The 27,174-nt window shown below is 38.2% G+C and overlaps 1 protein-coding gene across 2 annotated transcripts in view; it reads left to right on the top strand.

The window, feature by feature from the left end:
• Window positions 1–27,174, top strand: part of pcp4a (Purkinje cell protein 4a) — a 31,124-nt gene that overhangs the window by 1,100 nt on the left and 2,850 nt on the right. The window contains exons 2-3 of one of the 2 annotated variants that reach the window (XM_033978814.2): window positions 23,549–23,600; window positions 26,626–26,658. In XM_033978814.2, the coding sequence (XP_033834705.1) occupies window positions 23,549–23,600; window positions 26,626–26,658 (85 nt within the window). The remainder of the gene's footprint in view (window positions 1–23,548; window positions 23,601–26,625; window positions 26,659–27,174) is intronic. The other variant, XM_033978815.2, reaches the window with a different exon arrangement.

Genomic DNA, 27,174 nt, shown 5'->3' with positions numbered 1-27,174 from the left:
CACTCTACTACCACTACTACTACTACTACTACTGCTGTTGCTGCTGCTGCTTCTACCACTATAACTTCTACTACTACTACTACTACTACTACTACTACTACTACTACTACTACTACTACTACTACTACTATTGTATATTCAGTCATACCTTGCATTTCTAAAGCCCATTCAAGAGTAAATTGTAATAGGGTGAATGTAATGTTGCATTGAACGCTCCTGTCTGTATACACATATAAGTCCTCTGAGACAGAGACGTACATGTGGAAGGAGAGGGGTATATACACGTCTGTAAGGATCCACTGAAGACTCAATCACTGGCAGCGGGCACATCCTATATTCACTGAATTATTCAAGGCTCGCTGTGAACATGGACAAGTCAAACAGCGAGTGAAGAGAGAAGGTTTAGTCTGTGAGGGTTAGATTCTGCAAATGGAGCTTTGGTGTTGTTTAGATAAAACATTCAAAGAAAATAGTAGAAACATATTGTGCCTTGAGGATATTACAACTCGATTCGGCTGGTGCGGCCATCTTGAGACATCGCTTCTGTACTGGGAACTTCAGAGTGTAATGTAAAAGAAGCAAGTTGTACCAGTGTGTAAAATGTAAAACAAAACAGTACACAGTTTGACAATTGACTTCAAATGTTGAGAAAGCGATAGGCTAATTATTCAAGAGTATTTGTTATAGGGGAAATTTTAATGTCTTTTTACCATTCTAAAGACATAATATTTTGGTTTAAATTGTGAATTGCTATGGCAACGGTTCTAATTTTTCATCATTACACAACGCAACACATCCAGGAGCAGCATTTGAGAAACTCTGAAATATGAGTTGCTGAAGTAATACATTAAAGACATGATTTTCACAACATTTTCATTCATAGTCTGGGGTTTGCAGGTTGACACCGCTGAGCAGCCCGAGTCTACAGGGAGCAAAAGGGTTAAAAATGCGTGCACCCTCATTTCAGGCGTCTAAAGTAATGCCACTTATTGGAAGCGTATTATGTTTGCATCGCTTTGAAACTCGATTGTGCTCTCAGTCAGTTTGGTCTGCATCGGGCCTGACATGGACAGATATTTCTCTGCAAATAATTGGACAAATAATTGTGTTTTCCTGACTTAATGATTTTCTAATTGTTCCCATTCAAATTATGACCTTAAACTGATAGTGATTCGACCCTAATTCATATAAGATTTAAACCAGATCACGACTTTAAGTACATATTAAAGCGCCCATATTACGCTATTTTCTGATGTGTTATAATGTTGTCTCCTCATCAAAAACAGACCTGGAGTTGTGTTTTGTTTCATTCACACATGTTTAAACACACAAACCCTGCATATTTAGGCTGAGTTCTTCTCTCAAACTGAAAACACTCTGTTCCACCTTGTGATGTCATGTGTTAATACAGGAAGTGCTCCACTACATACATTTTCACTAGAATCATTTGGATAATTTCAGATCTGGAATTGCCAATCTCTACTGAACAAAAGGTAAAATGTATCTGTTAACGCGAAAACTACCACTTCATGACATCACAAGGTGGAACAGAGCATTTTGACTTTTAGAGATGTAGACAGACTAATAATAGAGGATTACTCAAACATGTGTGAATGAAACAAAACACAACTCCAGGTATGTTTTTGAGAAGGTAACAACATTATAACAAGAAACAGTTTTGTGTAACATAAGACCTTTAAGTGTACTGACTGGGTTTTATTTTGCACCATGGTATAATTCTCCCATGAGCCTATTGTATTTTCATTTCCCTGTTTCTTATTTCAATGAAAATCCAAGCCAAGACAAGACCGGGCTACACTGAATGAATAATTAAGCACTAATCAATAGCAGCCTCTACCTCCAAACTTGCACTTTTCTTCCTCCCCTCCTCTCAGCAACAAAACACATCAAAATATATAAATAAACCAACCCTACCACAGACGTGAGCTATGACAGGGCTTCTCAAGTGTGCTGTTTCTACTATAAGACATCCTGCATAATTAGAAGCCACTCACTGTCTTCCTTTAAAGTCATTTATGGGAAAATGGAGCCCCCTTAGTGCGAATAGGCAGTAAATACATCATTACTAGGACTATCTTTCACTGTAACGGCTTCCCCCACTGCCCACACCGTACTCTGTCTTTACTAAAGCTGGATTACATAACTCTTCAGCAAACCATAAAATATAAAAACTTGTGGATTTTAAAAGTAATATTTTATCCCCTTAAAAGATTAGCTAAATATATAATGTTTATTTTAGAAGCTACCATCTGTAACTAGACTGGCTGATCTGAACCTGTTGTATTCTCACATATCACCACTAGATGCTGTCTATGTTACTGCAGTTTGATTGTGTGCCAGCTTTGGCCTGACTTAAGAAGACCAGAGAGCACACAGTGTCGGAATTTGTCAAATTGGCCACAAAGCTCCTAGGTCCTTAAACCAAAACCAGATGTGCGTCACCGTCTGCCATGATAAGCTGAATAAGTCATAAGTCACTAGTTGAATAGTGAGTTAGGAAAAGGAGCCTGTATGCTTCCTTTCATAGCTCCTTAAGCATAGGAACCTTGAGAGCTTCCTCATGGGCTGTAGGGATCGGAGGCATCCCACAACACAGTGTGCAAAGTTTTCCAAACACAGCCCATCTCTGCACTCATCCCAGTTAACGAGTTTAGGACTAGGTTCAGGTTAGGATGGTCGGATAAACCAAACGCAACTGAAGCTCTTTCTCCATTCTACGTAGGACTCTTATGGTTAACCCTGTGATGTAGCTCCAAAAATAAAGGACTTATAGCTAGGACCTAGGGCAGGGGTGTTCAAACTATGGCCCGGGAGCCAAATGCGGCCCTCAGACCAGTTTTTATTGGCCCTCAGACGTCCTGCTGAACCGGCCCAGTTGATCATAAGCAGCACTTTTAACAGCAAATTAAACTATTTCTACCACTATAAGCTCAAACGTCACATTGCAGTGTGATACGGACCTAAAATGAATGTGTTTCAAGCCTTATTAATATACAGCCGCTCTGTCAAAGCTGTGTATAAAGCACCGCACTGATCACCAGTCTGTGGCCTTCCGCTTCGAATATGTTTTGAGATGTGGAGGAGGAGACAGGTTTCACACTGACCATCTACTAGATACAACAAAAAAATCAAATACACTTACGGAGGGTAGCTTTAATTGGCCCTGTACCTGATTTTTTGTTGCCAGTCCAGACAATCAGGAAGTGCACCTTGGCATGCTAGTTGCTGTTAGCAGTTGTGAATAATCAGGGTGCTCAGAGTACATAAGGTAAGTGAGGAATAACTTCAGATCACTGCAAACTGTTTCAGTTTTTCATGTTTTCAAAGCAGTAAAAATCAGGTATAGCGCCTCCGTGTGTCTAACAGTGGTAGTGTTTTACTGCCTGCCAGCTGCTGACTCATCTTACAGCACCTATAAATACCTGGGGAAAGAAATAGTTTATGGTCAATAGTGATATCACACAAGCATTTCAATGTTACCTGTATAACGGCACATACTGTATAGGTTTTTGTAACTGTTTTAACACAAAAGCAAATCAAAGCAAGTCACAATTAAAACAGTGTCTATATATGTTAAAAGATTAGAAATTTACAGTCTTAGTTTTAAAAAGATGTTGGCGTCACTGTTTTGTAACTATCCTTACATTTATTTTCTGTTCGAATCTGTTATATCGTTTCAAGTGCGTTTACCTGAAACCCACAACACCATTATGCAGATTCAACTCACCTGAAACAGATTTTACAAAGCAGAAAGTTAAAACCAGCAGCAAAAATACAAGCCGACACACCCACCAATCATGAACAAGAAGTGTCCTGAAAAAAGTCCAAAAGTTAAACTGTACTTGATAAGTTATGGAACGCACAGAAATACATGAATAATTCAGTTAAAATTACTTTCAAGCACTTTCTGCACAAAATCCACTTATCTGCAATCAACAATTTTACTTTCAAATCTGTTTTTCAAGCACCGCACAGGCTGATGTTATGGGAGCTTCATAATGCTATTCGTTAAGACTGCGTTTAAATTGTAGCAGCTTTTTATAAGTGTCACAATCAGCCCAAACTATGTACATTTTGTCTTTTGTTTTTTTTCTCCATGTTCTTCTGTTGCTTGGACTTCAACCACTTCAAACTATTATGTAATCTGTGTATTTTTAGCCTCAAGATGCTGATATGTTAACATAGTATACTTGTCATTGATTCCTTATTCCTTCCTTACTTATCTTATGCATTATGAACATTCTCATTACTCACCGTGATGAGTTTATAAGCTCTTTTCACAACTTTCAGAGGCCAGAGTGGAGTTTTGCTAGTACGTAAAAGAAAAAGATAAACACAATGGACTTATTTTGACCTCAAGAGCTGCCTATATAATATATCTGTACTGGGGTAAGACAAATGTTGCTCAAATACATGGAGAAAAAATGTGAAACAGGCCTTTTAAGCCTCGGGTTGTTCAACTAAACTTTAATTAGATGGCTCACGCTGCAGTGCACTCAGCCAACTCTTCACAGTTGCCAAAGAAATTCCCTTCCTCAGATTCTAGGCTAAAGATAAGGATTTTGTCGACGTGCCTTTATTAAATGGTTTTGCAAAGAACAGGTGCACCTAACCTTTACAACACTAATAAATGGGGCTGTTATGAGGCTAACATTTCAAACTTAATCTTGATGCTAAGGAATAGACTTGATACTCAATAGAATGTGATTTTCTACATTAAATAACTTCTTTTCTACTCCCATGTGGCTTTATATCTGTGTAATCCCTCAGTCGTCCAGTAGGTTCCATAGTGGTCCATGGGTGTGTACTAATCTATGTGTCTTATACTTGTTCTAATAAGGAACAAGATCATTCTAAAACTATTCAGGAAAGGTTCATTTCTGTCCTGTGAATGTGACTTATTTAGTATTGATACCTGCTCAAATAGGTATCTAGTTTCGATACTGGTTTTAGATTAATATCTGCTAGATTTGTATCGAATAGTATCTGATTTCCAATACTTCTGACAGCCCTACTCACAAGACGAGTTTGAAGTGAATCTCATTTGATTAGTTTTAGTTTTACAAGTGTCACAGAGATTGTAATTTTGTGTGGGTTTAAACCTGATTTCCCCACAGCAATAAAACAACAAACTTCAGATAAAGTCAGTGTAGTTTGGGACTTGCTGTCATCCAGTTTAAACTTGTGAGTTGTGAGTCAATAAAATCTCTAGTGCAAGGTGCAAAAATTAACTGTGTTTTGCTGTCAGTGGTGTTGTATCTGCAGTATTTTTTAATGTTCCAGATAACTGTGACATAACAGCTGTTGTTCTTGTTTTATGGTGCCTATTGGTCCCACTTAAATACACCTTCAATATGAATTATTTATTTATTATGGACATAACCACTGCGCTGGACAAACCAGACCCATTGTTTCAAGTGTTATAGCGACTCCTGTCCATAGAAGACTTTTAGAAAATGTAAAACGAGCTAAACGTTTACCAATGATTCAAACTTCGTAAATACTTATATGAGAGATTAAGATGAGGATTTAGGGTATTAAGTGCTTACTAAGTCTGAATTAGTCTTGAAAAACTATTCTAAGTGTAGCGTTTACCTTTCAAATATCCAAAATACAGCACTCCCTTCCATTAGGTAGACACTGACAGCTTGATTGGATGTTGCTTCACAAAGTTTTTTGCTGATGCAGATGTGCAGATGCTGTGACTTGTACTGCTAGCTTGTGTAGTGAATGCCTTAAGTTTTAAATACAGTGGAAAAACAGACGGTCAGTATCAATGTTAAAGACACAAATGCAAACCCTGATTAATCGCAATCAACTTGAAATCACAATTTGAATGGACGCAATTGGTAAATCACAAAAGCTTCAGTCTTACTCTGCATAAAAACTGCTAAACCTGTAGCTTAGTCTCTTGAACGCGAATGCTATTGTTAAACATAAATGGCAAATCTAATCATGATCACATTACTGGTCTGAAAAAACACATTTACATGGTTGAGCCTTATATCCCACTGTTGGTCTTCCTCCTCATGCTTCCTTTAGTTGCATGCACAGATCTGATTAACCCCTTTGACACATACTTCACATTCACTTTACCTGAAGCTTTTTAAAATGCATCCTCAATCGGAGCTGATGCAAATCCCGCTGAGGACCGGGCACTGCAAACATCATTTTGGTGTAATTTGCCTGTAATCTTTGTGCAGGTTAATTGTAGCACGGCGCGCTTAAGTGCTGCTTGACATTGGTTTCTGTGGGCTGTGACTGGCCCTTCTGTATTCTGTCATTACGTGATTCATTTTCTGTACATGTCTGCGAAAAGTAATTCAATGCCGACGTGTCAATCATGTGGAAAAAATCAGCTAAACCAAAATGTAATTACCAAAAGATTAGTATTAAAACTGATATCGTGTTTTTTGCAACTTTCAATCAATGTGTCGACTAAGTGGGATCCCGCTGTGCGCACCCAACTCGTATAGTTTAATTACTGTGAAAGCAGCGACGGTGGTTACTTGGCAAAGCTGTTTTGTTTCATCATCCAAAGTGGGCCCAAGCTTGCCTTTTATTTCATTAATGAGATAAGACTGTTAAAAGTTGCTGATGGACCGGAAATGTGTTGGGACATAGATTTTCTTTAAAACCGGCTTCTGCTGACCGAACAGAACGGAGGAATGACGGGGATCCAAATCCGACCATTGATTAAGTTTACCATTGCTGACCTTAAGAATGATCTGTGCACTTTCATCTACTGGTCTGGAGGAACTGACCCTAATCCAACAGGAACAATGACCAGAGATTACACTGATATAATCTGTAATCTATCTAAACTGGAAGACGGCTTTGGCACCTCGGATTCCTATAACTGCGGTTTACTGTAAATCCAAGTTAATCACAACCAATGTAAACATCACACAAGCGGACAGCAGCGGTCAATACAAGAGAAACACCAGGATTACACTTGAATAAAATGGAGCAGTAACACAATCTGAAGTGTGATATTCTGCTTAATATTGAATCTAATTGGCTCTGTGCGCAACACCGCCCTGCAGCTTCACTGTTAGCGTCACTACTTCCTGTCCAATTTTATCTTTATGAGGTTTTTGCCAAGTCACGCTAAAATTAATAAATATTTAAAGATCAGACAGTGGACAGGGAGCTGCGGGTAAATGTCACTGACAACTACACAAATAAAATGAATACTGCACTGGAGGACACTTCTATGTTTAGAAAGAGAGATGTTTGAGTCTCAGTGCTAAATATTAAAACAATGCCACAAACTGAAATATTCTACATATAAAAATGATTGGGTAGTCTCTAGTTTAATTTGAATTTTAATAGGTTGTTTATTGAATTTTTTCCGAATTTAATAAAAGTGACTGTTGAGCTTTGAACTAAAAAAAAAACAAGCCAAACAAATCAATAAAGATAAGTAGTGTAAGTAGCTTTATTTTATTCTATTCTATTCTGCAAAATCGACTTTTCAGAACTTTTAACCATGTTATAGTTGTTTCTCCTTCTCGTTTACCTTCTTGAAGTTGTATTGTCCATTTAAAGTCTGTAATTCAGTGTGTTTCGTTCCATGACAAAGACTGAGTAGGCGAGCTTCTGCCAGTCGTCCAGGATTGAGGCATCAGACTTAAACCATAAACTGTGCTGCTAAACTCATCACACCAAACGACTCACTCTCTTTATTTGCGTCCACAGAATAATAATAATAATTGTCCCAGTTTAAAGGAGCTTATAAATTCAACACTGCTCTCATCTCAGATCGAAGACTGTTCCAAAAGTTCTGTATCAGGGACATGACCAGGACAGGTGAAAATGATTCACTCCCTGAACACCACAATTCCTCCAACAATCGGATGAGCCTGAATAATGTGAACTTTGTGAAGGTGTCATAAAGTATCTGCTGAGGCACTTCCAGCCAAATCATCTCCATGAATTTGAACTGGAGGTCTCTGTGTGTTTTAACCAGATTTAACAAAACGTATTTCCCCTTCCTATTTTTGGTTTATTGTAGTCTGTGTTTGAAATGTTCATGTCCCGAAAGCCCTTATATAATATAGAAATCAGTTTCACAATCATTCTCATATGTCTTACTGAATATCTTCGGCATTTCAAAAACATTTTGATCTTTTGGCATAAAGCCTGTTATATTCATAATGACCATCTAAAGATTGAAAACTGAATAAGTGGTTATTGCTCCACTGGTATTGTCTTTGGATTGATTGAAAGTCCCTCATGTAAATAGGGAGTACATAAAAGTAGGGAGTATATGTGCAATACAGTATAAAATTAAGCCTGTCCAGCCTTTACACATGTGATCTGTTTGGTGCAAAATCCAGGTCATTGAAGCCCACCTCAGTGTTTTCATCTGGTCTTGCTCAAGTTACTTTTATTAATAAACTGAACCAAAGTTTCAATGGTAAATGTATCCACTGAATACATTGTTGCATCTGTTTCTTAATAAGTTCTGTGTCTCTGGCCTGAATCAGACAATCCTCAGACATTTCATTTCTATTTCCTTCCATCTGGTTTCATAATCTGTATCACACCGACACACCAGTGTCCTGGGCTGAGGTGTAATAATCCGTCAAACAGGGCAAGGCAAGGCCACCCATTTCCTAAATCAACTAAAGAGTCTTTAGTCTCAGTCTTGGCCTTGTCTCCTGCCAAATACACTTGGAAATTAATTTATCCCACTTATTGAATTGTTCATCACTAATCAGGATCGAAAGTGTCTGGAATAGATTAAACATCTATGAGGCGATAGCTCCCACACTCAAGTTTGTCCTTTCTCTCCTTTGCTATTAAGAAAATGGATGCCTCATTCCAGAGGTATTTTACCACATTTTAAAACCGATTGAACAAGGCTTTTATAACAGGAACAATGGAGCTCAACAGTGACAGCCTGCTCAGGTTTCAGAGGTAAATTTTCCATTCATTTTTCCAAAAACTTAAAAGCTCACACAAAGGGAAAACCATCTGGCCCTTTTTAAATTTCAAGATCAGTTATTTGTGAGATCAAACTTTTGTTTTGTTCTTGTCTTACTTTCAGTGATTTCATTGTACCCAAAATGGCGTCATAAGACTACAGACCACTCTGGGTTGACTATGTAACTGTCTATAAAATGGCAAAATGCTTGCTGAATATTTTCCTACAAATTATAGTATCTGTTTGAAGATCCTTTATTTCGTGAATTGTATTATTCAATTGATGCTTTTAAAAAAATTTTTTTTTAGTTTAAAAGCCAGTAACTCGCTTCATAATATGGGTTTCATATATATATATATATATATATATATATATATATATATATATATATATATATATATATATATATATATATATATATATATATATATATATATATATATATATATATATATATATATATATAAAAACTATTAAATCCTGTTTTACTATTAACCACTCTGTATAAAGTTCTGAGTCAGGGCCATGACGTGTGTCTTTGTGTCTCCTCTCGTGTCTTTTTTTTTTACTTAAATCAGCACAGTTTGACTAAAAGTCCAGTGTGTCCCTCTGTGTGTCTGTGTGCAGAGTCGTCTGCCCTCGCTCCTCCTCCCTCTATGATCCAGCAGCAGCTCCTCACCTTTCCTCCTCTTTCTCTCCTCTGGTGCTTTGTATTATAATCCAGGTTATGAAAAGTAAATGACTATTTTCTCACCATTTATGAGTGAAATTTAAGACTTCATTTAGCGCACAGACATTGCACATGTCTAATATCTTGTACAAATTTTAAATGTGGATTTCTCTGGCATTATTTGGTCCTATCAACACAAAATAAAAAGCTACAGTGATCCTGACGTCCTGCTCTTTATGTCTGCAGTCCAGCTGTCTGTGTTTTCAATAAGATGGAAGAAAATCAAATCAAAAGTCAAGATCGATCAATATGGGGGAAAAACTGATTCTTCTTTTTCCATATCACCCAGCTCTACTAGAAACAAACCTGACTTGTTTAGAATGGAGGGAGTTCTCCTGCTTGTTTCCATGGAAATATTGTTCCTTTTGGTATAATTTTCCACAGTATGGCATAAAAAGTGTATATCATAGAGAATGTTCTGACATATGGTTTTAATTTTCTGTTTCCATGGAATCAAGCAGGTGATGTTCCACCTCCAGTTACATACTGTATCATGTTTTGTTCATTGTCATTTTAGCCATTTTTAGTAAGACAAAATAAAATGGAATTGAAAATCATGATTAAACAGTATTAGGGGAATGTCATGAATTTGGTACCTTAAAATCGGGATTCACATTTTAGACACGTACAAGAGCTACAACATTTGAGAAAAAATGTTTTAACTATTACAGATGTAACCTGGATTTCAGAATATTTGCACACAGGTTCAAACTTCAGGGTTAGTAGGATTTCACTATACATAAGACACTGGCATTTGCAGAAGACATTATGTTTCCCAAATAACTGCAGCATCGATTGCCATTAATCCCTCAGCCCTGATCCGCACATGTGCAGTTATGACCTTCTAAAATGACAATCCGTCTTGATGACTGTGCATACAATTGAACGCGATCGATATTTACCTTGACTCAAACCAACCACTTTTCATGCTGTTTAATTGGCATGCTCCATAGCCTCTCGCATGGCGCTCCTGGAGTTTGTAGAAAACACTGTATCTTTTAAAAAACTGTATAATCTTACCAAGGAAAAGCATGACATCTCATAGTGTTTTTGACAAACGTGAACAACTGAATTTGTTCATTTTAAACTCTTTTCAGTGATCCAATTTACTCCTCACTCTTTCAACACATACAGTACCATCCTAATTATTATAAGCACTTTTCACAACGTTTGGACGTCTGCCATAGTAATATTAACGACAACTAGCATGCTAACAGCGCTCTCTGGTTTGGAGTGGGGCTGTAATCGACTAAAGAAATTCTTGGTCGACTAAAAACATGTCCTGCCGATTGATGAGTCCACTAAACAGATGCGTGGCAAAAGCTCTGCAAACTATTACGTATCTCTGTGTATCTAACCCAAACTGCGCTCACAAGACTACACCAGCAGGGGGAGTTCATGCAAAAACATCAATTTGTGCAAAAAAAAGTACTAGGAAACAATGTATTTATGTAAAGATAGATTAAACTTGTGAATCATGAGTTTAATCTGGCCTTTTGCCTATAAATACCAAAATCTTCAGCTAATTCACTTACTTAACTCACTCCTTATAAGACTCATCAACCAATTAATCGACTAAAGCCCTACAGCTCTAGTTCGCAGACGATAAAACACTTTGTAATTAGATGCAGACAGCACATAGAAGTCTTATTTTGACGCAAAAAAACCCCCCTCTTACACTATATCTGTACTCGGAGAAAACAAATGTAACTTTATCAGATGAAAAAATAGGTCCTGTCACACTGCTATGACACATGTTCCACTGGTGTAAGGTTAATCGAGGCTAATGTATCTGTCAGTCACTTTTATAACCACAAAACCGCACCAGTGGATTTGTTTTGGTCTGGCGCCGGTTTCTAATAGATACAGTTGCCCACGACAACCACAATGTCAAGCTTCTCATGATGGCTTCTCATACCTCACCGGGTTTTTCATGTTTGTTGGTGTGTGCTCGAAATGTGTTTCGTGTTGGTTCATTTGAAAAACCTGCTGAAATCATGATGGATATATATTGAATGGATTTGATTAGAAGCGCTCCATGTTTCATACAAAGCTGGCATGTAAGGACCACTTTGCATATGTCATTCATATTAACGGGCCCATATTACGTTATTTTCTATGTTATGACACGATTAAAAGTCCACAAGAGTCAGTTTTGCGTAATATAGGACCTTTAATATTTACACCTGTATTTTGCTGCATTCGTTTCAATATTTATACAAATTAGGTTGTCCATATTGATTTAAGTTTTAGGATAGAAAACATGACTGCTCCTGACAGGTTGTCCCAGTGGAATTGAAGGGTGGGTCAAATGCAGATCTTCTTCAGAGCTACTTTCATATTTGATCACTATCAGAGTGACACGTGAGCGCTAGAAGAAATATATTAAAGGTACTATATTACACAAAATTGACTTGTGAGTTTTATGCCATTCACACATGTTCGGGTAACCCTTTATTATCAGTCTGTCTACGTCTCCAAAGCTCAAAATGCTCTGTTCCACCTTGTGATGTCATGTAGTGGTCATTTTTAAGTTAACAGCTACATTTTACCATTTACATTTGCAATTCCTGAAATGATCCAAATGATTCTAGTAATAATGGAGCACTTCCTGTATTACTGCATGACATCACGAGTTGGAACAGAGCATTTTGAGCTTTAGACAGACTAATAATGCAGGATTACTCAAACATGTGTGAATGAAACAAAAAGATATGTTTGTGATGAGGAAACAACATTATAACAGAGATCAGAACACAGCGTAATATGGGCCCTTTAACTAGACCATTTATTATTCATATTCATTCATATCCTTGTATTCCATTGCAGATATGGGTAAATATTAGCTGCCGACACTGTTACTGATCCTGGATAAGCTACGCCTCTCCAATCGTATCACATTCACTCAGCGTAGTTCTTCACTAGAGCATGGTAAATGGTAAATCACATTTTTATACGGCGCTTTTCCACCTTCAAGGCACTCAAAGCGCTTTACATCAAGAAACTGCTCATCCATTCACACATACATTCATACACCACTGTACGCAGACACTGGGGAGAAGATGGGTTAAGTGGGCTAAGTGTCTTGCCCAAGGACACAACTGCAGCATTCATCTGTGGGACCTGGAATCACACTGCCAAACTTTACAAGTAAGAGAAATAAATTTGAGTTTTTACTTGTGGGCAATTTATCACAGTCTCAAAACAGCACAGAGGAAACAACTCCTTTTGATGAGATAAAGCCCTATAGATACAGAGCAGCGTGCAGAAGTGGGTTTCTGAAAAGCAACACAAGTCATATTCTTTTTTACACTTTGATGCATATGGCCCATGGGAGGCCTGCTGCTAGCCTATTAGTTTTACATGAATAACTTCAGCAGGAGGTTCACTGTATCCTTTATAATGCCACACAAATCTACTCTGTGTCGCAAAAAAACATTTCAATTTCACATCCAAAGTCTTACTGTAAAGGTCAAATACGTAAGTAATGTGGACTTACGTAAGGCGAGACGAGGCGAGTTTATTCAGAGAGCGCAATTTGTACGCAAAGTAATTCAAACTGCTTTACAGAACGAGAAAAGATGCACTAAAGGAGGACAATGTAACCTTTCTGGGGCGCCGGTAGCACAGTTGGTAGTTTGTGTAGTGATCCGAAGGTTGGCGGTTCAAATCCCGCTCTTGACGTAAACATCAGTGGTTGGAAGTGGTGGAAAAACGCTGCATAAATACGTGACCTTTACCATTTCTGAGTGGACCGTTTGTCTCCAGGGTTAAGCAGTCATTTTCAGTTTAAAAGTTACATACTGCAGCTTTAAAAATCACAATATATATAAAAAAAAACATTTAAAAAGAAGAGAATGTTACAGGAGTGAGTTGTATCCTGCATTACTTTGCATATCCATCAACTCTGCCATGTGTTGGTTCTGATTTATCCCACTAATTAAAACACAACTCACAGCTCCGTCTAATTAGCTATTTGAAAGGTAGCACCATATAAATAATACAGCAAAGTCAGCCATTATCAAAGTTTCAGGATCTTGAGCATTTTTTTATTTTTTATTTTTGTGATAGATGAAAACTTCACCTCTCCCTCATAAACCCTGGTGTTCTACTCTGGTGTATAATGTGGTTGATGTGAAATGCAGGGAGCTTTGTGGAGCCTGTTAATGAGCTGAGAACTGAAGAGAGACAATGGAATATCTCTAAGCCCGTGTGTTCTGAGAGCTCTGGACTGCACTAATTGGAGCGCTGCTGTGCGTGGCCCCATGTGCTGCCGGTGTTGACAGCTGACAGTGTGTTTGTGACCAGCACATGTGTTATTATGGACTAGTTTATTTCTATTTTTATTTTTATTTCATTCGTTTACATCAAGGTTTTGAGTTTTTTAAGGCTTACTGATGTGAGAGTAGAAAGTAGGTTGGGCGCTAGCATTGAAAAGTTAAAAGAAAAGAAAAGTACATCTTAATACTTATCTCTTAGATGTGAGTTTGGAACCAAAATAAACAGGGTGTACAGGAACAATAAACAGCTGAAGGTTGGGCAGAGTTAAGCAGCACACAAACTCTGCATATTTAGGCTGAGTTCTTCTCGCAAACAGAAAACACTCTGTTCCACCCTGTGATGTCATGTGGTAAAACAAGAAGTGCTCCACTGTGTTTTTAAACTCCATATACACCTTCACTAGAACCATTTGCAGTAAAAAGTAGCTGTAATCTTGAAAACTACCACTACATGACATCAAAAGGTGGAACAGAGTAAATGGTCAATGGTCACATTTTTCTATAGCGCTTTTCTACCTCAAAGAAGAGCTTTTTGAACTTTAGCAATGTAGACAGACTGATGATAACGGGTTACTCATACGCCTTAAAGAGAAAAAACACAACTCCAGGTATGTTTTTGAGGAGGTAACATTATAACATGTCTAAAAGCTCTGGTGGTGCCACCTGCTTAGCTCCATGGAGATTGCTTTGACTGGAATTTTCCAGAGCATAGCATTAAAGACATCTTTCTCCATGGAGACAGGCAGGTGATGACACTAGGCTAAGTTACAGGTCAGATCTGTTGAGAGGCGACTCCACTCATAGGTAGAATGCATGTTCTTCACTGTATTTTCGATCATCAAAACCTGTCATTGAATAAACGTTAGATAGACACGTTTAATGCCGCACTGTGGAACATTCCAGGCAAAGTAATAACATCTCAGTTGTTATTACTTTGTTACACCCAGTTGTTACACCCACCAAAAAAGTTACACAGTCCACCTTTCAACAATCCCCAATAAAACATCAAATATGGCCCCCAAACAGAAGTCTCATTTTACTAGACTTTTGAATGAGGTGAAAGCTAAATTATTCTGCAGAACTGACTTTTCAGAGATTTTAACCATGTTATAGATGTTTCCTTCTCATTTACCCTCTCTTTGTAACTGGAGTGATTTGTGCATGTTTGAACAATGTTTAATTGTTTATTTTGAAAATGCCATATTGCTGATCAATCCCTGTTTTCACCACCACCGGCACACGCCCACTGTGACGTAATTACTTGGTTCTCCAATTGTATTTCCTTAATCAGTGATACATGCAGGATTCAGCAGTGTCGCATAGCCATTTTGGTACAATGGGGCACCACAGTTTTCTAACATCAGTGGACTTGTTTCTTTTATTAAGTCATTTTTGATTAATACTATGATTTCAAATATACAAGTATAACATAATGATCCACGGGTGTCGTAGACTATGACTATATTGCAAACACAAGCACAATACTTTTTCTTTAACAAACTTTATATGTTAAGGATGTGTCTTAGCTTGTATGAAATTTGTATTCTCTGTGAGCAGAGGTGTGCGCTAAAGCATTAGTAAAACATGTGAATAAAACAAAGCAGAACTCCAAGTATCCGAGAATGAAAGACTATTACAAAGTCAAAGGCTTAGTAAAGTCAGATTCATTGCATTGTTTGAAACTGGGAAGAATGCAGCCATCTTTCTGCAAGCTCAATTTTACATCTCTCATTTTTTTAAATTCTTGTTCCTGGAATAAATCTTTGACAATCAGTGTAGCTGACAACAAGCATCTCATATTTATTTGATCACTCCAAAAACTGTCCTCTAAACTTGCTTGTGCTAAAAATACCCTCCTGCCAGTTACATCATCAAAGCAGCCTTTTTTTCTCCATGCAGTTCCATCTTAAAAGAAAATTGCATGCTTCCGATTGTGTGGAGATTTAAGGAGGCTCTGTCTTGTCCTGTCAGTCCATCACTTAGGTCTGCCATGTATCACAGCTGGAGAAGACTCTGGGATGACCTACTTGTTCTGTCGCCACCTTAAATTCTTAATAGATCCTGAGTGCAGCAGGGAGCCTCTCTTGGGAGCACCCGATATAGTCCAGCCCACACTGTGCTGGGGTGATTTTTTTTTATCTTACCAAATACCTCCAGAGTTTTATTCAGCTTCTCGCCAATTCACGTGCATGCCACAAGTACATCATTTGTTTGTGAAGATTTGGGTCTGCCTGATAGTGTTTCAGAGTTGGCAAGTGGTTCAGCTGTGAGTAGAACTGTTTTTGGAGTTGTTTTCTTGCATTCTCCAATTCATCTTTTTTAGTTGTAGATGCATAGGTATTGAAATAACTGAAGAAATACTTATTATGTGCAATGTTGACTTAGAGATCGATTGATATATATTTTTTTTCATGGACGATGCAGATAGTGATTGTTTAGAATCCAGAGGAGCCGATATCCAATAGGATTTGCCCTTATTTTTGGCTAATATTTTGATAATTTTCCCCAAATTCTGTCATTTAAACTGACTACAAACTCACCTGCAGCCATTTTAACCTCAAACCTATAAGAGAGCTATGTAGTCACATTTTGTAAAGTTATCTCTTTGCACTAAAGTGTTCATATAAAGCTTTATGTGTGTTCTTTAGGCAGTAGGTTGGACAAAACAAAATATCAGCCTGTGCTAGAAGTTAAAGGCCAATAGCCGATTTTCTAAAAAGTGCAAATATCAGCAAAACGATATATGGGTCTATCTCTATGTTGAATACTTTTTGAATAATTTTTTACTTACTTACAGAATACTGAATATTTTGAATGCTCAGAATCCTTTCACAATGAGTTTAATGATATTATGATGAAAAAATGCAGGATGAAAACAGTTTTTGTTGGACAGACCTTATTCCACCCATGTAAACCCACGGGCATTAGCAACAGGTTTGATTGTCAGCATTGTTAAGCATCCACTCCCTGCTAAATGAGCGATGTGTGCGGGAAGGGGTGTTACCTTCAACAGCCCCTCTTCGGATTGGAGCTTTGGTTGCTATGATACTTGTGTTCGGAATTCCAAATGTGGAATTTGGCTCCAAATTGGCCCCTATAACCACTAGCCTCAATGAGCTTCATTTGACTGAAGGTGAACGCTGTGGGTGACGTCACACTCACTTAGTCCACTTCTTTATACACTCTATGTTCTTTCCTGCCCACTTTTCCTCTAAATGCTACTAAACACCACTTTTTTGTGGTGGCACTTCCGGTTAAGTGGGAATCCCATGCATTTCAATGGAGAATATGAGAAAAGTTTTGCTAAAGTATAATATAAAGTAGGTTGGTTTGTATAAAATGTTCTAAGTTCATGTGACCAACAAGTCAACACTGCACTGATTCTCTGGGAGGCTTTAAAACAGCTCTGTAGTCTCTATAGAACTTATTTACTGCTAAGATCAGCCCTATGCAAAATACTACAACCCAAATGACGATGGCAGTGCCCATGACAACTTCCAGAAGAAGATCAATTGGTTATGCATGTTTTACCACTGATTAAAAAATGGAAAAGTGCAATGCATCCCAACACTAGTTATGTTTAATGTTATGTAAGAGAGAGGGTATTTTTTAAAGATGGCGTCGTTTTGTACAGTTTGACTTTTTTCTGTGATGATGGAGTGATGTGGAGTTGATTTTTGGATAACTGCTGTTTTGCAAAGCGTGAATGGAAACTTTTTGTTTATCTTGAGAATTCAACAGGGCGACATTTAGGCTAAAATGTGATGACAAAAGTTTAGCTGCTTCATTAGTACAATTATGAGTCATTAAAACATCATCAAAGACTATGATTCTCTCCTGGGCTCTCTGCTTTCTTAATGTACAGTATCAAGCATCATTATCATTATCGAATAGAATCCAAGTGAACAGTACTGGAAGATAACAGCAGTAATATTAATGCAGAGCAACTGGAATCTACAAATAGAAGTGGTTAAACATTTTGCATAGGCTTGTTATGTTATACACAGTAAGTCTCTACAAATGCACATTTTTCCAAAGCTAATAATAATAATAATAATACCATGTCAGGCCTTTCGGGTTGTTTCCAGTAGATTACAAAACTTCAAGATACAGTATCAGTGAAAGGCTTTGGTAGTTAAAGAAGCCCTATTCTGTTTGTGTCTGCTATATAGTTATAATCTATGACACCCGTGGATGTTGTAATTTGCACATTATAAATTGCAATATTCGTCTAAAACCACTTAACAAAAGAAACAAGTCCACTGCCTTCCACATTAGAAAACCACAGTGTCCAGTGGGAACTGATGTCACCGTAAACATCATCACAACTAAGAGCCATGTAGCTGTCGGCCCCTCCTATGGAGAGCTGCAGATCACGCTAGCAAGACATGGATTTTTTTTCATTTGTACCAAAATGACTATGCGAGTCTCAATGCTGCCGAATCCTATGTGTATCATTGATTAAGAGAAAGAAAATAAAATTGAAGAACAAGGTAAGTACCAGGAGGCATATGCTGGTGGTGGTGAAAACGGATTGATTTGCAAAATGGTGTCTTGAAAATAAGCAATTAAAGTTTGCTAAAACATGAACGGATCACTCCAAATACAACTTTGAGAGGGTAAATGAGAAAGGAAACAACTATAATATGGTTAAAAGCTCTGAAAAGTCAATTTTGCATAATAGGTCTGCTTTAAGGCTCATTATTTGGATCACAGATAGTTCAAAAATGTGATTAAAAATGGCAATGCTGGCAACCATGTCAGAGATGAATATTCATCTTATTTTAATGAGGTCAACTAAGCTGTTTTACCTTAGTCTACTCTTGAGTTTAGATGGACTATTTGTTTGGTGGCACAACAGACTTGGAATAAAAACTGAAAAATTTAACAACAGGAGGTGAAAATTGGACTGGCACCTAATGTTTTGGTATAGCACCAATAACAGTCTGAAGAACATGCCAACTTTGTTCATTTTAGTGAGTAGTACTCAGGAAATATAAATTACTATAAAATACTTAACAGCTTTAATGGTGCACTGAGTGACTTTTCAGGTTAAGGTTCAGCCAGCTGCTTTTCTCTATGAAGATATTATTACATTGCCTTGAAGGTTCCACAGTATGGCATTAAATGTATCTAACTCATTTAAACCACAAGGCCAAGTGACAGGTCAGATCTTTGGAGAGACGACCCCTGTTTGTAGTAAGAATGCCTGTGTTTCAAGCTATAAAATGAGCAATAAAACCTACTGTAGTTTAATGATTAAGGGACAGCAGTAGCTCAGTTGGTAGAGTGTTTGATCTGGTTGGCGGTGCAATTCCAGCTCCCACAGATGAATACAGTTGCTGTGGTAAAACACTTAACCCACCTGCTCCCAGTGTCTGTGCACACTGGTGTATGAATGTGTGTATGAATGTGTGAGTGTTTTTTTTTTTTTTTTATAAAGTGCTTTGAGTGCCTTGAAGGTGGAAAAGCGCTAAATAAAAATGTGACCATTTACATAAGTTACCATAAGTTTAAGGCCATGCTGTGGAAGATTCAGGCAAACATCTCCATGGAGACAAGCAGGTGGTAGACCCCCTGCCAGAACAGTGAAATACTGCACCTTTATCAATTCATCATATTGAATTCACTCACACTTTCATTCAGAAAACTGAACCCTAATATTTGACTTATATTTCACATGACTGAACCTACAGTAGACAAAGACAGAGCTTGAAATGCTATATTTTCTGATATTGAAATAATTCTCATGTTACTTTGTTAGAACCCAGCGGGCGACAAAACGCTTCACCTGCTCCTGTCAGCGTGGGGCAGACAGTGAGCGCTGAAGAGGACTTCACATTCACTCATCTCCTCTGCACCGCTCATGAATTTTGATGCTAGCCCCGGTCTCCTGCTGTCTCCACTGGGCTTAATAATGAAGAGGCTATAGTCAGAGGGTCTAGTGCAGTAGAGCTGTAGAGATGTGGTGTAGTTAATGCGTTTGAGCGCACTTCACAGGGCACGCTGGGGCTGTTATGTAAGCCTTGTATCCAGGCAAAAAGAGGGGCTGCTAATGATGACAATAGGGAAAAGATAGTAATTTCTTTTTGTTTGTTTTTTTTGGTTTAAATCAGGTTGCCCTCATAGTTCTCTTCTGTGTCATGTTACCACTGCATAGGACTGCACAATATGTTGCAACCAAATCAAAATCACATCATCCTTGTCCAAGGACACTAACAGTATTAGTTTGTGGGAGCTGGGATCACACCTGTGGGTCTGTGGATATGACCGCTCAACCAATGATGTTTATGTCGACAGCGGGATTTGAACTGCCAACCTTCCAATCAATGCACAAACGCTACCAACCAAATATCTTATACATGTAGTTTTGCCTTCTACAAACATGCTCTACAAAGCATTGGATTCTTGTATTAGTTTATCAGTTTACAATGTGCACTTTGAACAGAATTATACTTTTTAAACTTATATTGCTAAATGTTTTTTTCCCACTTCGTGCAGCTCTACCATTGCACTAGAGCAGGGGTGTCAAACACATTTTCACCCAGGGCCACATGACCAAAATGGCTGCTCTCAAAGGTCCAAATGTAAAATAAATCTTATAGCTTTTCTTAACTTGTTAATTAACTCTTTCTGTATTTATTAGTTATTCAAGTTACAAATATTGTATGTGCACTTGCATAGATGTAAAAATGTGGCTGTGCAACTGCGTATCTCCTGATAAATTGAGATTTTAAGACAATCATACCTTTTAATTTATCCTGTTGAGGGCCATTTAAAATGATGTGGAGGGCCACATTTGGCCCGCGGGCCTTGATTTTGACATATGTGCACTAGAGTGTTCCAGCGGAGTGGTACTGGTCTAAGGTGTGTTGTCCTGTAAAGTCATTGTACTGGGTTGAGTCCAGTGGTCGATTGGGGTCTTCAACTTGTGATTGATGATGTGTAATCTGAAATCTGGAGATTAGGGAGGATTAGTGGGATGTAGTGCACAGACGCACAGATCACTTAAGTCTTAATGATCTCTGTTGTAGAATTTAAATTGTGTGTGGTGAGAATTGAAGAAAATGAAACGTGTGGCGATATACTGAGACAGATGATGATTAATGTGAGATTAAAAACAAAACAGCTCAGTGTACAGTATGTAATGTGCCTCAGTATCAGGAAATGGTGGTTAGTTATTGTGTTCTATTGTGAAAAAAATATCTTAACAACATGCATTTTGTGAGCGGGATTCCCTCTCCACAGTCTTCACCTATAACTTGGCCTGGTGTCAAAATGCCATACTGTGGAACATTTTAGATAAGGCAAGCAGGTAGCAGACCCATAAATGCTGTAGTGATGGTTTCAGCGAATAAACGACTGTAGGAAATCCTAGGTAGAATCCAATTGCGTCTGTCTTCTTGGTTTGTGTTACTGTGGCTGGGGCTCTGGGCGGGGCCAGTGGGCGGGGCTAGTGGGATGTGAAAGCTGGTGCTGCTCTCGACATAACCATCCACTGACCCACAGGTTGGCGGTGCAATTCCAGCTTCCACAGATGAATACTGTTGTTGTATCCTTGGGCAAGACACTTAACCCCCCTCTCCCCCAGTGTCTGTGTACACTGGTGTATGAACGTGTGTGTAAATGGATGAGTGGTTCCTTCATATAAAGCCCTTTGAGTGCCTTGAAGGTAGAAACGCATTATATAACAATGTGGCCATTTATCTCCATGACAACCACTGCCATATTATCAGTTTATCTACCTAAACCTCAAGGAACTTTAGATATTATTGTGTTTGCCATGCCACCCTCCTCTATAAAGAACTAGAACATCACTTTATTTCAAAAAGTGACAAAGGCAATCCGTCCCCATAGTAACTGTAACCGGGCTAACTACTGACTATGATTTATTTTCCTGTATTGTTCTTATGTTATTTATGATGAAGTGATGGAGGAAGTACTCCGTTTTGCTCCTTAAGTAAAAGTACAGATACTGGAGTAAAAAATGTTCAAGTAAAAGTATCACATAAATCTACATTAAAGTACCCATTTAAACTTAAACAAACTTAAAGAGTAAAAAGTTCAAGTATTTTGTGCAGAATTTGAGATCTAGTAAAGCTTCAAATGTAGTGATTTTGATACATGATTTGTGCTGAATTTTGTTCAACAGAAACAACTGAATTGATTATATTTTTCCTTGCTCAAATTATGAACATGTTAAAAATTAACCCTCAGCAGGTCTCAAACAATAATAAGAAATACTTTCACTTTTCAGTTCTGCTAAAACATCTAAAGTACCGATAGCTTCTCTCAAAAGTAGTGAAGTAAAAGTAAGTACAGACACCTAAAATTTATACGACTTTTACTTTGTTACCTTCCACCACTGTTCAATAAGACGCATGGAAGAAGAGGTGGGAGATACACAATATTAGAATAGCGAGTATATTATCTATTATAAAGTATCAACACATCAATAAATAACTAAAACTATCTATCTCTCTATGTATCTATCTATCTAGACCAAACCAATTTAATCATAAAACCCTTTAGCTAAGCATTTTACACATACATATTTTAGGATTGGCCCTCATCACACTTATATGACCTGCCAAAGTAAAACGTTTTGGCACTCCTCATATAAAGTGATAATTCTACGCACATTGTAGCAAATTCCATGCTAAAATATAATCTGGAAATTATCATCACCATAATCCCAAATAAATATACCCAGATATAAATTTGTATCAATATTGGCCATTCCTACATGAAAGCTCTCATTGTGCTCTGCGTCTGTGAGTTAGTTCTGGTCAGTGCATGTGGTTGTGTTACCCTGGAGACGAGAGAAGCTGGTACATGCTCCTGCTGCAGTTACATGGATTATAGATCAACACTCTGTCCCTCACAGAGCCCCGGCAATGACGACAACATCTCAAAGGGAATATGGGGGAAAAACACTGAAATACATCTTGAGTCGGAGGGTTTTATCGTGTAGCTTATGGGAAAGTTTTGCTTCGGTTCTTAGAGGAGATCAACTTTAATGAGCTTTTAATGTTACGACACTGTTCCTTCATCATTAGTTTAAGTAGTATTTCGTTTGATTTGTGCATTTGCATTTGAGGCTTGAGTGCCCAGAAAATTCCAGTGCTCACCTATCCCCTATCCCCGCCCACATCTCACCTTAGTTGCAATTATTTGAAAAAATTCAGACTCAGCGTGAAATGTGAAGGTTTAAAAGTGTCACATCTTCCTCAGTGTGGTCACATGATGTTGCTTTGATGTGTCCGGTCAGCTGATTTAAACAGGTTTTGTTGCTGTTTTCCTACTGGTTGTGGAAGAACGACAGCGCCATCTGCAGTCAGACTTCTTCACAACAGTATTCCAGGTGTGTGAGAGTAAAAAGGCCCCCTCGTCCCGGTTTAAAGTCTTGTCCCGGCGTTTTTTACTCTTATATACCTGGGATACTGTCCTGATGAATCTCTTTGGTCTACTCATGTTATAGTTTAATCAGTAGCTGGGAGAAATATGTGTTTTTTATGTTGAATTTGTAAAAAAAAAAAAAAAAAATGCTGATAATATTTTTTTGTTCTGTGTTGTTTTCTGCAGAGACAAACTTCTGGAGCGATGACTGGAAACAGCAAACCATCTGCTGGACAAGGTAACTGTACAAAAGCACTGCCGTGAGTGTGTAACAAGAATACACATCACACAGTACAATATTTTAAACAGGACTTGGCAAATGGGGAGGGTATTTTTCAAGAAGAGCATCAATTGGCTTAAATAAAATAATTACTGCACCATGGAGGCAAGCAGTTGCTCATTAGCAGAGCCACTATTACCAGGGTTGGTGGTTGAATACCTGCTCCAGCCAGTGTACACTATTGTTCTGTCCTTGGGCAAGACATTTCACACACATTGTTTCCAGTGTCTTTGGACATGGTGTAGCAGTATATGTGCATTCATTAGTGCTTTGACCAATTAAACAAATAGAAAAAACAACATTTCATCCATTTAAAAACTCTATTTTCTAGATACATATAGAACTACTCTAAATGCTACATTTCCTCCAATAAAGCGTGTCAGACTTGATTACACTACAAACTGAATACATATACTGCAAATGGCAACCGTTGAGTCAACTCCAAGAAATAGCACACTGTTTTTGCCAATGCCAGGGTTTAGCAGAAATTTAAACAAGCCCCACTTTGCAAACTGGGCCACAGCATTGTGTGCATAATAATGTAATTCAAATCCTTTGAGTTGGAAATGGTCAAATTGCCTTGCAGCACATGCAGTTATCCAAATGGGGTGTTAAAGGGAGGTTATAGCCTGTGTTCTTACGGGTTTTGAAAAGGTACTAGAGTCACAACTGAACTTGGGTTGCCAGAGCCTTAACCTGCAGACAGAGGACACACACATGCCTCATGTGAAAGCTGAGAACCTCCAGAATTCACCCACTGAGCTGCAGAGGCTGCACTAGCACTGATTCATGATTGAATCACGCACTGGGGTTTAGATAAATGGTCACATTTTACATAGCACTTTTCCACATTCAAGGCATTCAAAGGAAGCACTCTGATTCACACACACATTCATACACCAGTGGATGTAGGCACTGGGGACAAGGTGGGCTAAGTGTCTTGAAGGACACAACAACAGCATTCATTCATGGGAGCTGGAATAGCACCGCCCACCTGTGGGTGAGTGGATCTAACCACACAACTTTTGATGTTTACATCAAGAGTGGGATTCAAACTGCCAACCTTCATATCAATGGGTAAACACTCAACTGAGCTACTGTCCCAAATAACTCATATGAAACTCATATGAGGCTTCTTTTTCTGTCTGGTTGGACGAAATGATCTTGAGACCCAAAACAGCAAATGGGAACTTGTCCAATGTTTTGTAATTAAGAATAAACCAACATTACAATTATTTTATAGTCATTTTATACTTTATTTCATCATGTTTAAAATGGTGAAATTTGAAACAGAAATTGTACATACTCTCCCTTTAATGTGAGTACAAAGACAAAAGTTTGAATTGTTTTATATTGTTTTATAGCTGACCCAAACTCTGGTGAGATGATTGTAAGAGACACTTGCATCTCGTGTTTGGCCTCCAGAGCGAACAGATGCTTCAAAACTCCAAACATGAATATTCATTTGGCGTGCAGCTCCTGTTTACATCCACGCAGCAGATAAATCTTTAAAGTGCTTTTTGCAGTCTACACATTTTATAGCGGCCGGTTCATGGCTGCGTGCTTTATGATACATTACACAGAGGAATGGGGAATGTAATGAACCTGGTCTAGTCGCACACGAGCGTCTAGTGGCAGTGCATCTGAGCTAAACTACAGGAGTGTTCTTAAAGGCACTGAACCTGATACCTGCACCTTTTACTGTCTTCTACACGTGAAAAACACAACTAGTTCATTTTAAACAGTTTGCAGAGGTCTAAAGTTATCCATCACTAACCTTATGCATTCTGAGCATCCTAATTATTAATGGTAACAACAACTAGCATGCTAACAGTGCACTTCCTGGTATTCTGAAGATAAAATACTTTATAATTAGATGCAGACCGCACACAGCAATCTACTGTCTACCTCTACTTCAGTACAACACATTTTGCTGAACCACATAGTAAAAATGGGGTACAGCCACTTAAAGTGTTTGGACACTGGCTGAACTGAAACTCGTGCTCTCTGTGGAGCACTGGAAACACTTGGTCCAAATGGATTTCTGTCTGGACCTGCTGCAGGGCAGACAGTGTCCCCAACTACACCGCTCTAGAGAAACAACTGTATCAATGGGATTAAGGCCTTTGAATTATTTTGCATTCATTATTAATGAACATTATTAATTTGCAAAGCAAAATTGGTAAAAGACTCAAAATAAAACAAGCCTATGCCTGCACAATATGTCACAACTGAATGAAAATGGCACTTAAGCAGTTTCTTCTCTCAAATGTTAATACTGGTTTACAATGTGCACAATGAACTGAATCCTACTTTTTAAACTTAAATCCCAAATCTATTTCCATTTGCAATTTGTTTGTATTTCATCTGGGATCACATTAGTCTAATTGTTGTATAAAAATCTTTGTATAAAATAAAAATGGTAAAAAGTTCAAGCATTCTCACATTTCTTGAAAAGACTGTTCTTATTTTTGTTCTTTCCACAACCAATCGAAAACTTTTACTGTGACGTAAACATAAATATAATAAAGTTCATAACATGCACTGTCTGCACATTTTGTGACTCCCTCTGAAACTTTCAGATCCAAACCTAAATGAGATGGAGGTAATACATTTGAGCCCAACCCTCATCCATCACTGTCTGTATTCTCTTAGGCTGCTGAAATCTCACAGGAAGTCATTTGATCGTGACCTTTTTCAAACCTCTTATGGAAATATCTCATCACACATTGGAGCACTGTGCAATTCATTTACCACACACACACACACACACACACACACGCACGCACACCCCCGCACACATGCACACACACCCCCCCACCCCCACCCCCACCCCCCCCACACACACACCCCCACACACAGCACATTAGCTAAAGTGTGTGCCACCTCTTGTGTTGCATGGGTCACTGTGAAGATAGATATGTGTAACTTTTTCAATCTTGTAATACCATTTCCCCCTCATTTTGGATCCTGTCATTTTAAGGGCTTCAAGGTCAACAAAAGATGGCCTCTAAGCGTAAGTAGGCCATTTGGAAAAATCACTTTATCTGCCAGGGCTCAGCAGGTCAGCAGTGTAGCACTGAGAGCACTGAGAGCACAGCGCAGCACGACAACAACTGCACAACTGCAAAAAAATACACTGACCTTTCTCTTCCACTCACTTGATATATTGTGACATTTGTGTTTATTGTGAAAACTCCAGCAGTGGCCAATAAAGCAGCACATTCATTTGAGTTATTCCACAGTTTGAGCGCTCGCCTCCAGAGTCTCACTCTACACTTACTCTCATGCATCTGACGCTTGTGTTTATTCCATAACTTTTTAATTAGTGAATGCAGTTAGTATATTTTTTATCAAGATCGACGTCCAGTCAGTTCTAGTGGTCAGTGTTATGGTTGGGTTTTTTAATGGGGAGCTCTACATCCTGTTAGTGTGTGGTTTGGAGTTCAGACTCATGAGGAGATAACTGGACTATTCTTTGTGTTGGATGGCAAATCTGTATTGTTTATACTCAGGATGTGGCTCTATCTAG

This window comes from Periophthalmus magnuspinnatus, chromosome 14 (genome assembly GCF_009829125.3).
Source record: "Periophthalmus magnuspinnatus isolate fPerMag1 chromosome 14, fPerMag1.2.pri, whole genome shotgun sequence".
Taxonomy (NCBI): domain Eukaryota; kingdom Metazoa; phylum Chordata; class Actinopteri; order Gobiiformes; family Gobiidae; genus Periophthalmus; species Periophthalmus magnuspinnatus.
This window is presented reverse-complemented; position numbering and strand designations above follow the sequence as displayed.